General features: G+C 39.5%; 1 protein-coding gene across 1 annotated transcript in view; it reads left to right on the forward strand.

The window, feature by feature from the left end:
* SPTLC2 (serine palmitoyltransferase long chain base subunit 2) overlaps positions 1-12,030 on the forward strand; it is a 106,789-nt gene that overhangs the window by 18,656 nt on the left and 76,103 nt on the right. The window contains exon 2 of the mRNA XM_034992947.1: positions 4,842-5,036. Within this exon, the coding sequence (XP_034848838.1) occupies positions 4,842-5,036 (195 nt within the window). The remainder of the gene's footprint in view (positions 1-4,841; positions 5,037-12,030) is intronic.

A 12,030-nucleotide genomic window follows, 5' to 3' on the forward strand; every position in this document is an offset into this window, starting at 1 on the left:
CATTTACAGGGCGCCTGGGTGGCTCAGTCGGTTGAGCGACTGCCTTCGGCTCAGGTCGTGATCCTGGAGTCCCGGGATCGAGTCCCGCATCGGGCTCCCTGCTCAGCGGGGAGTCTGCTTCTCCCTCTGACCCTCCCCCCTCTCATGCTCTCTCTATCTCATTCTCTCTCTCAAATAAATAAATAAAATCTTAAAAAAAAATAAAAATAAATAACATTTACATCTGATATGAGTGAAACTCGAGATACCATTTATCCTAAGACCATTCCTCTCCATCTCTGAGCTCGTGAAGCCATGTAAGTTATGTGCTTCGAAAATACTGTGGTGGGACGGGCAGAGGATAAACATTTCCATTCCAAAAGAGAGAAATCAGAAGGAAGAAAGGGGTGATGGGTCCCAACCAAGTCCAAAATTTAGCAAGGCAAATTCCATGAGATCCTAAGGATCAAGAATAATCCTCTTTGGTTTGATGCTATGCCCTCTGGACCCATTGGGATGGGAGTCACTACCCTCTACCCCCTATGCTTCAGGCTTCCTTTCTGAGGCACTTACCTATTGATTCTATCTGAAGTGATGGTCCCCCACCTTTGAAACTGAGAAGGGTACCCTGATGATATCTGAATTGTCTTTGGAATTATTCTTTTTTGTCTTTAAAATAGCATACATTCACAGCGAAATAGCTCTGTGGTCCAGTCCTGTAGGATCTAAGAATTCCTAACAGCCTGTAGCACATGGTTTCAAGTATCTGATGGTTCTACAAGGCTTGTTATGAAATACCCAGCAGTCTTCTGCTCTCTTCTACTCTTTTCCCATCTTCTTTTTGGTGTTTACCTCCACATTCTAAAATGCTTATTTTACTGCCTTTTGACTTCTCACAGTAAACATTATTTATTATTGCCTTATTGCTGTCAGAAGATTTGCAGTCCTTCTCTAGGGGAGGATTCTTGTTGGAAAGACTGCGGCAAGAAGTTTAGTGTGACTAGAAGGATAATTGGGGTGTGGAGAGGGTCTTGGTAGCGGGGAGACCAGACAGGAAGGGGAGGGTATTATAGTGGTCCAATGAAGGAAGAGGCACTGAGGGTTTTTTAAAATTGAGGAGTAACATACATTCAGGTAAGTGCATAAAATATATCATGCTCCATGACTTTTTACCTGTGTGTGTACTGTGTCTCCAATACCTCTCTCAAGATGTAGAACATTTCCAACCTCCTTAAAATTCCCTGGTGCCCCACAAGAAAGTCTTGAACCAAGGCACACAAATTCATTACTGGATCTAGAATGAAGTCTGAAAATGAGGTGGAGCTAAAGAAGACTCCAAAGCTGGGAGACTGGGTAGACTGGGTGGTGATGCTGCCAACCAGGTGGGTGATACAGGAGGATAATCTGGTTTTAATTGAGGAAGGAGTGAAGTGAAGATGGTGAGAGAAGTTCAGCTTTAGACTTGTTGAGTTGGGATGTCCAAGTGGAACTTAGAGGTGGCAGGTCGAAATGTAAATTTGGAGTTCTGGGGAAAATTTGGAATTGACATGTAGATTTGTGCATACTTACCAGCATTTACAGTCTGTTTGAGAGCTAGCAAGTAGATGACAGTTCTCTAGAGAGGCTGTAGGTAGAGACCTGAGGTTATCATGAGAGGCATATGTTGCTTTTATTAACTCTGTTTTAGTCCTAATAGTGAATAAAATCAGTGAGAAAATTCATTTTAAACATTTTTAAAACAAAATGATAAATGAAAATTCAGTATGTATACTCTGGTAAAAATGAAAAAGCAAATTGGTTCAGAGGGTTATAAATAGGAAGTAGGCGTTCTACCTCTATCCCACTCCCCACTCCCAATTTGTGTCTCCTTCCAGATGATTTTAATGCATATATATTGTTTATGGTTTATCTTGATTATACCTTTCCATTATTGCTTTGGTTAAGAGTCTTTTTTCAGCTGTTTAATAAGTGTAGTTGATAGTCTACAGGCATGTGAACAAAATGGCTTATTGGTTTGGTTTTTTCCCCTCTCCTCTTCTTGTAATGTGTTTTATGGTGATGTACTTATGATTTTGACTGAAAAAAAAATTTCTTCTTTGGCCTTTTTTTCTTTTGCATTTGCTTGAAAAAAATATTACTTTTCAAGCAAACTATCTTGGTTTTCGTTGGAGTACTTAAATCTTCCCTTGATTAATAATACTAGCACTGTTACACTCTTGTCTGTTTAATGTGAGCAGACTGAACTGTTGTTGTTTTTTTTAACCTGGAGGGAGTGATAAGCTAATTTTTTTTCTTGATTGCCTTGTTGACAGTGTAATTCTTGTTAGAATGAATGAAAGGCCTCTTAAGAGCCCTCTTACTTCGTGAATCCAGAATATGAAATACCCTGGAAGAGTTTGTAGCCCGTGTTTTGTTTAGTGTGAATTTGACCTCCAATGTAGTTGAGACCAAAAGGTATTAGATGTGGGTTCTGGAAATGTCCTAATATTAATTGTATAGTCACTGTAACTTGTTTAAACCCTTCTGTTACAGGGTACTTATTGTTGAAAGAACAAAAAGCATAATGTGTATTTTCATTCATTCAACAAATGCTTATTGAGCTTCTATAAGGTGCCACTTTCTGTAATACTAACAGTAATAAAAGGAAACATTACTGAGTACTTACTATTTGTTAAGCACTTAATGAATACTATCCTGAGTGCTAGATGTGTGCTAATGAGCAAAATAAGCCTGGTGCTTTCCCTTATGGAACATTATACATGTATAAGATGGTAATACTACTATTCTTTTCCATTTTTTATTTAGATTCAATTAGTCAACATATAGTACATCATTAGTTTCAGATGTGGTAATACTACTGTTTTTATTTGAATCATGTCAAATAAAATTTAGCATCAGTAATTGAAGATCAAGTGATTTTTTTTCTCTGATTTCTAAGATTTTGTCAACTACCAGAGGTTTGCCTATCAGTTGGCCTGTACATTCTCACCCTGAATGATCAGAGTGACCTGTGTTTTGACTGAGGCTGTTTTCCAAAAGTTACTTTATAGATGAATCTCAGTTCCTTAAAATGCAGTCAATTTAAAGTGACACTGTGATAGAATCACAATATTTAAAAGCAAACTAATGATTTAACTTCCTCCTTCCTAGACCGTCCAGCCAATTGTATGAATATACTTGGTCCTGCTGGTTTGGGTGTGTCTCAGATCAAGGCGGATATCTTTTAAAGGGATCCACCCACAGCATTCCTGACATATACATCTGTCACACAATTGTTAGAGACTTAGAGCTCTGAAAGTTGCCTTACTTTTTACTAGTATGTTCCATTGAGAGAAAACAGTTTCAGAGTTAAGGAGAGTTGGGTACTGGTATTAAATACAGTGTTCTTTTAGATACAGTTTTTTAAAGAGATGATCAGAATATTATTTTTGTTGTGTTTAAGTGTTTTTGATTTTGCTTTGTCCAGCTTAATAGCTTGTTTATATGCTATATTATTAATTTTTAACCAATCTCTTCAGTTACTGGCTCACTTCTAGCTATTCTGTTCTAAACACATTGCAACCTGCTCCTGCATAAAAGTTTAAGTAGTAAACATTGACACAGATTTCCACCCCTTTGAGGAAGAGATTGATGAAGACCTGTATCAGTTTTTCAAATAGTTTTCAGAAGTTCTTTAGGTCATCAAATTGAAGCAGTGACAGCGGATTCCAGGGATCATGCCTATCTGAAAGCCTTTCCCTTGTTAAGAACAACTATTTCTTTTCCAGCTGTTCTAACTTGCAGCATTCAGGTAGCTTTCCCCAAAGAATATTATTGGGATATAATATTCTAAAATATATTTAACCCTTGGATCAAGTTGCCTGAGAGGCCAAGAAAGCATCTTTTATTCTTTCATAATAGGGGCTTTTCATAACTCTAGTACAGTCCTCAGTTGAAAATATGTTCCTGGTAAATAGTGAACGAGCATCCTCACTGCAGTTGGCTGTTTCAAAGTTAAGATTAAAGTTAACACACAAACTTCTCTGATGAGATTTTTCCATAAAAGATTTCCATTAAGATTGGCCAAAAAGTAAAAAGCTTTAAGCTCTGAGATCAAAAGTGCAATAGCTTGGTATCTGTATGTTAAAATTCAAGTATCCCAAAGGATGAAACCAGGGATAATCTTAAAAGTGGAAATGGATACTTAGGTCAAGATGAAGGGGGCAGAATGATTTCATGACAGTTACTGATCACTCTTAACTGCTTTTCCCCTTGTGTTGCATTCTACTTTCTGCTTCTGTACAGTGCTGAACCACTGTTATGTAAGCATTTTACTTTTATGCATTATTTATTTATGTTATCACAACAGAGGCTGTTAATAAACCACAGATTACCACAGGGGCCTAGTGCTGGTCATCATTTGGAATACGACGGCTGGTGGCTTTAGAGCGGGAAAAAAAAGACTGTATAGCAGGAAAACATAAATGTTTTAGTTTATTCTAGGACTGGTTTACTTTGACTACTTCATTTGTAAGCTAATATACTATTTTTCAGGATAGGCTTTTTCTTTGTTGACTCATTTTTTTATCGGCTTTATTAGAACAAAGGAAATTTTACACGCTCCAACCATAGTGCTTTAAGATCTAGTTAAAAAATCAAATAATGACAAAGCAGTTCCTTCTCTGTTTTCCTTTCTTTACTGTTTATTTAAAGTATATATAACTTATAATATTTCTGTTGAAAAAAATTATGCCCTGATAGATCTTAGTGGATTTTTTTGACTATTAGAGAATTCTGAAGTTATGCAGATCTGTAAGGAATTAGGTTTTAAGTAGTAATCTTTTTTGTGGGATCGAAATAAATATTTTTAACCTCTGTTTTAGATCCATCATGTTACACAAAATGGAGGACTTTACAAAAGACCATTTAATGAAGCTTTTGAAGAAACACCAATGCTGGTTGCTGTGCTTACTTATGTGGGGTATGGTGTACTCACTCTCTTTGGATATCTTCGAGATTTCTTGAGGCATTGGAGAATTGAAAAGTGTCATCATGCAACAGAAAGAAAAGAACAACAGGTAATTGTTAAGAGTCTTCGATTCTGTAAATGGAAGCCTTTTATAGACATTCTGGTATTCTCATTTTTTTATTTAGAAATTTGGATACACGTGGGGCGCCTGGGTGGCTCAGTCGGTTAAGTGTCTGCCTTTGGCTCAGGTCATGATCCCGGGGTCCTGTGATCGAGCCCCACACTGGGCTCCCTGCTCAGCGGGGAGCCTGCTTCTGCTTCTCCCTCTGCTGCTCCCCCTGCTTGTGTGCGCTCTCTCTCTCTCAAATAAATAAATAAAATCTTAAAAAAAAAATTTGGATACACGTTAAAATAAAAATATTCCAGATGCAGTTAAATGAAAGTATTTCACAAAGAAAGCAGAAAACAAGGTTAAGGCATGGAAAAATCAAAGCATTTAACGTATTTCTTTTTTTATTTTTTAAAGGTCTTTTTTTTTTTTTTTTTTTTTAAGATTTTATTTACTTATTTGACACACCGCGGGAGAGGGAACACAAGTAGGGCAAGTTGGGAGAGGGAGAAACAGGCTTCCCGCTGAGCAGGGAGCCCAGTGTGGGGCTCGATCACAGGACCCTGGGATCATGACCTGAGCCTAAGGCAGATGCTTAACGACTGAGCCACCCAGGCGCCCCTAAAGGTCTATTTCTTTGTTTGAGAGCGAGTGCACGTGCATTGGCGCTGAGGGGAGGGGCAGAGGGAGAGAGAATCTCAAGCAGGCTCCCTGCTGAGCGCTGAGCTGGTTGCTGAGCTGGGCTCCTGGGCTCAGTCCCAGGACCCTGAGATCATAACCTGAGCTGGAACCAAGAGTTGGATGCTCAACCGATTGAGCCACCTAGGCACCCCACATTTAACATATTTCCAATTTAATCATCACAAGAATCTGTTCCTGTTTGATGAATGAGGAAGCTAAAATGCACAAGTTAAAATAACATTTCCTGAGTTACTTAGTGTCAGAGCTGGTACACAGACATGGGTCTGTGAAATGCCAGAAGCCATTTTCTTTATGTTCGTGGTATTGTGCTGTATCCCAAGCTGTGGCTCCAGTCTTCTGAGAAGACAAGTTCTGGAAGACTCATATGATATATTTTCTCATAGACACATTATACATAGGTGTTTGGCTCACAGATCGCTCCTTTCCCCAAACAAACCTGAAAACAGAATGTGGCTGAGCTACTCCGTTCACAGTTTAAAAAACCAAAAAACAAAAAAAGCAATCTTGTTTTAATAATTGTAAATAGAGATGATAATGATTGTCTCTGGGGGGAAGGACCTCACTTCACTTTTCTCTGTATACTCCTTTGCACCTCTGGAGTTCTGTACAGGATACATGTGTTGCCTATTCTCAAAAATAAATAAAATTAGTGAAATGCCTGGTTTTTCTAAAAACAAACTTGTTTGTTCTTGGCATGTAAAGTATGGAGAGGTTGTCCTCTAGCCCAAGGAATATACTAGGTTAGAGAAGGGCTTCCGAAGTTAGATTTTTTTGGCCATCATACCTCTCATTTTTGTGGGGTATTAGAGGAGAGAGGCAGATGTGATGGCAGCAAGGTCACCACTGAGAGAGGAGCCATTAGATACTGGGAATGGGTGGTGGTCCTGTGGGGGGAAGGGCAAGGGAGCATCTAGAAACATGGGGAAAGAAAGGATCCAAACCAGTCAGTATGGGGATTGAAGATTCTGGTCCTGGGAGAACCCAGGATCCAGGCTCTCTTCTGTCTCATCTCAGCCATTCTGCACCGTTCCCAGCCCCAGCACCACAAGTTGGTCCTCCTTCTCATTGCCCTGAAATGCCTACATATTCATTTCATCAAGAAGGTATTTCTTGAATACATAATGCAAGCAAAGCCCTGTATTCAGAGCTTGGTCCAGTGGGCCAAACTAGTTTTGATCACTGAAAACCAGAACAAATTTTTAAATTTTTTGATTCTTCCTTTTTTCTACCTCTGTACATCCCAAATAGACTTTGTGGCTAGAGTGCATCGACAGTATGTTGATTCTGTACATCGCTCAGGTGTGACCCACTTACTATAAGTTAGAGCTTACTGTATACTTGCGGGGTTGTCTGGTATTACAGTTACTTGTTTACAGGCCAGTATCTTCCTGTCAGACTGAGTTGATGGTGGTTTTGACTGATGGGAGCTAAAGTTTTATTCCCATATTCAAATTAGAAAATCTTTATTTATAGGGACCTCTCCTAGTGTGGACACACTGTAGGGACCTGCTAACTAACATGTGAAGGTGGGCATCGGGGGTGCTGATTGTGATGTGGAGAGCCATCCTGGCTGAGGGGAGGCATGAGGGATGTTTGGGAGAACCTGGAATGTGGGTGTATGAAAGATTGTGTTTTGAATGTCAAACGAACTTTGGTAGGCAATGAGGAATCTGGGTGTTTTTTGCATAGGGGTGTGACAGGAGAGATTGCACAGCTGGTGTTTTGTCAAAGTGTGGTGAAGAATGAGTGAACAATGGAGTTGTATCCAAATTACTTTGTGAAAAAGTACATTATGTTTGGAACTTATTTCATGTTCCAGAGGATGAATTGACTCCTGAGTATTGTGACGGCCTGTGTGTACTTGACCTTTGTATTAAAGTATTAGACCATATAGATTTCATTCTTAAGTATTATTTCTGACTTTGTTGAGGAAACATAAAGTGTTCAAATCTAACAGGTCTTCGTAAAAGCCCTATACAGGTAAGTAGTGTTTGAGTTGTATGCAGGTGTAGAACAAAAAAATAACTGAGTGGCATCGAGTTAATCAGGAAATAATTCTTGGGGGAAGAAGTAATAGGAGGAAATATGTGGGACAGAGGGGGACATTTGCTAATTTAAAGGACTGTGCTAATTTATTCAAAATCATTTCAGTAGGCTTTTCACAGTAGGTAACATTAACAGTTAAACCAACTGAATTCTGGCATTTTCTTACAAAAATTCAGCTTTTAGAGGGAAGGAAGATCATTCAGCCTTGTGGTAGAACATGTTTTTCTGATTCTGGATTAGATGTAGTGAGAGGGATATGCAAATTTTAAGGTGTTACACTGGAAGAGGTTAGGGAAAGTGCCTGGTTGGGATCATAAAATTCAAATAGAATGTTGCCACTTCCTCATTTCACTGCGTGAATGGTGTTTATAACCACATCCTTATTTTCTTCCTCATTCCATTATAAAAGAGAGTCCATCTTAACTGTTTATGCTGGATCTTCATATGTTGCTTTGGGTAGAACTGAGTCCCATGGTCCCACTATAAAGATAAGTTAGGGGCGCCTGGGTGGTTCAGTTGGTTAAGTGTCTGCCTTAGGCTCCTGTTTTGTTCCTGGGGTTCTGAGACCAAACCCCAACCCCACATCAGGGTCCCTGCTCAGCGGGGAGTCTGCTTCTCTCTCTCCCTCTGCTCCTCCCCCCATATGTGCTTTCTCTTTCTCTCAAATAAATAAATAAAATCTTAAAAAAATAATAAAGTTAGCAAAAGAAAAATTTAAAATTTTTTAAAAATAAAGATGAGTTAGCTGTATTTTGGTTTTATATATATTTCTCATGAAAGCATTTTGAAACTCCCATGACAGCTTTGGTAGTAAATACCTGAAAATGTAAAGAAGTGATCTACTCTACTAAACCTGGCCATCCGGTGGAGCTCATTAGAGACAGCACATGATGGCTGGCCAATACTCTGCTCCTATTTACTACACATTCCATTTTGACCATTAGGAGTCTAGTGAATCAGCTTTGCATCCGTTTGTCCTCTGCCAGATCATTCTCAGTAGCATAGACATGTTGTTTTTCCCATCTTAAAAAACAAGCTTTCTCTTGATCCTTTCTCCTCCATCTACTCCATGCCTTCTAACATTATTTATTTAATTTAATTTATTTTTTTTTAAGTAAGCTTTACGCCCAGTGTGGGGCTTGAACTCACAACCCCAAGATCAAGGGTCTTGTTCTTGTTCTACCATGTTCTACCGACTGAGCCAGCCAGGCACCCCTCTTTTTTCCTTGTACAGTAAAATTCTCTGACATAGGTGTTTCCAGTGTCTTGCTTCCCATTCTTTACTGAACTCACTCCAGTCAGGATTTTGCCCCTACCACTTCAACTAAAACGATTCTTCTCAGGATCACCCGTGACACCTGTGTTGCAGAATCTCATATTCCTTACTCAGTCTTTACCTTGTTTGGCCTGCCAGCAGCATTTGACACAATTGATCACTCTTCTTCCAGAAGCATTTTGCTTACTTGGTTGGTTTTCAGGCATTATACTGGCCTGGTTTTTCTCCTGCCTTTCTCATTCTCTCTTCCTAGATCCTTATCATCAGCCCAACTTCTAAATGTTGATATGGGTACGGCATTGGCTTCATCCTTGGTCCTTATCTCATCTGTACGGACTCTTTTGGTGATTTTGTCCATTATCATGGCTTTTGGTACCTTTGTATGCTGATAACGTCCATGTTTATATCTCTAGCACTGACTTCCTCATTGAACTCTACACCTGGGTATCTAGCTGCCCATTTGACGTCTCCACAGAGGCATCTCAAACTTTACATGTCCAAAACTAAGCTGACATCCCCTCCTGAACAGCTGGCTATCTTCCACATCTCTATGGATAACAGTTCTCTTCTTCCGTTGCTTAGGCTGAAAACCACAGTGATATCCTTGACTCTTCTTTCTGTCACACGCCACGTGTAGCCCATCAGGAAATCCAGATTCAATTACTTATCAACCTGGACATCATCTCCTCCTTAGCCTGTTGCTCATCTGCTCCAGCCACACTGGCCTTTTGGAGTTCCTTGATAAACCGGGTACATTCCCGCCCAACTGCTGTTGTATTAGCTGTTTGCCTACCAGGGAAGCTCTTCCTCCAGATGGTCAAATGGAGAGTTCCCTCGCTTCCTTTTCTTTTATTCTACTGTGGCCACCCTAGCTAAGTTTTAGCATGGCTCCAGCATTTTACAGCCCCCTTCCTTATCTCATTTTTGTTTCCATTAGCATTTTTCACTGTTTAAGATACTTTATACATTTGTCTCATTTAGTATCTGTCTCTTCCACCAAAATATAAATTCCACAAGGGCAGAGATTATTGTTATCTTTTTGTTTACTACTATACACCCAGTGCCTAGAAGAGTGTTTTGCACTTACTAGACATTCAGTAAATGTTTAAGATAATAATATTGGGAGTGGTGGTAATAACAATGAAAAGTGTTGAGTCTTTTGAATTGAAGTATTCATAGGGTTGTGTGTGTGCATGTGTGTGTATATACACATGGACATACAAACAGATGACTCCGTTTTAGATCTAAGAAACAGCTATCTTTAATTTTGAAATGTCATTGTGTGTCTTCAGTTTCCGTGGTTGAGAGTTTTGAAGCATCCTGACCTTTGCCAGATACATAAGTATCTTAGCACCATCAGATGAAGTAGATTTTCTTGTGATCAGATGTTCCGCTAAGTAAATTGGGATGCACATTGTTAAGTCAGGCAGCTCAACAAGCTGTGACACATAAACCTTTCAGAAAAATTTCAGAAAAAATTGTATGTCATGGAAATGTATGGGCATAGACTTTGGAATGAAGAGGCCTGGATAATTTCCTGGCTCTGCCTCTGGCTAGTTCCCTAATTGGGAAAGCCATTTTGTCTTTCTGAAATTGGGAGTAATATCTTTTTTTAAGAGGGTGCAGGGATATTTAAGAGCGAATGTATGTAATGCAAGACATATCAAGTACTCAAGATATACCATAAGTGTCATAAGTACTCAGATAGAACTCTTTCTGCTGTTGTGATTATCATCATCTTTATTATCATCATATTTGGACATCTGTGTTGGGCCAGAATTGCTCTTAACAACCACAGGTAATTGTTATAATAAAGTCAGCTTCTGAAAGTGGTAGTACTCAGCCTTTTCCACTGTGATATTAAGGCCTGCATAGGCACTAGAATAGGCGGTACCTATTTATTTTGAATAGTATACGATGTTTTCTAAAAGACTCAACCTCAACCAATAAAAGATATTTATTGTCTAATTATTGAGATGACTCCAGACTACTTTTGGTAAGGTCTTCAATGATCCCGAATTAACAAATCCATGAATTTGAATTTTTCTCTTTGAGGCTACTGGTAGAAGTTACTTACCTGGGGATTTCACATCCAGCAATCCAGAGTGTAGCTTAACTAGATATTGTTCTCTGTTTATCATGTATATCTACTAGTATGTGGGGTTTGTTGAAGGGTCTTCAGGAAACATGTGTAAGAGGAATGCATTAAGTTCAAACAGTGCATGAAGACTATTTGTACTTGACTCTATCATTGCCACTCACCCACCAGTTAAGTATTTTTTGTTTGGGCAAGTATCCCTTTAGAGTGCTTGTTACACTGTATTGTAACTTCATTTGTGTGCCACTCCACTCCTTTAAGAGATCTTGGGAGTGTAGAGGTTGCGTCTTACTCATTTTTATCCCCAATGCCTCGCTTAGTCCCTGGAAAGAACAGGTCAGTAAATGTTTGTTCAGTTACTGAGCAAACAGGCATTAGGTCAGCCCTGACTAAAGTCATTTCACAGTGACTAAACTGAGGGGGAAAAAGGGAGTGGGGTGGGGTTGTGGAGTGGGATGGGGGACAGGGTGGGGAGGGGGAGGGGAGGAGTAGTGGGGGTGTCAGAGTTTGCAGAAAGAACGGTCATGTTCTTTAATATATCCAGAGGCTGGCAGAAGTATTCAGTAAAAGGTATTTGAAAGGATGACTGAAGAGAGAAGGCTCTAGTCCTTGAATATTTAAGCTGGATGAGATATTTTTTGAAATGGACACTCACCCTTGTTGCCTAGAACTAAAACCCTGAATAGTGATCCCTTTCCATTTCCATTTTTCTTTTTTTTTTTTTAAAGATTTTATTTATTTATTTGACAGAGAGAGACACAGCGAAAGAGGGAACACAAGCAGAGGCAGTGGGAGAGGGAGAAGCAGGCTTCCCGCTGAGCAGGGAGCCCGACGCGGGGCTCGATCCCAGGACCCTGGGATCATGACCTGAG

This window comes from Mirounga leonina, unplaced genomic scaffold (genome assembly GCF_011800145.1).
Source record: "Mirounga leonina isolate KUSES-001 unplaced genomic scaffold, KU_Mleo_1.0 Mir_82, whole genome shotgun sequence".
Lineage (NCBI taxonomy): Eukaryota > Metazoa > Chordata > Mammalia > Carnivora > Phocidae > Mirounga > Mirounga leonina.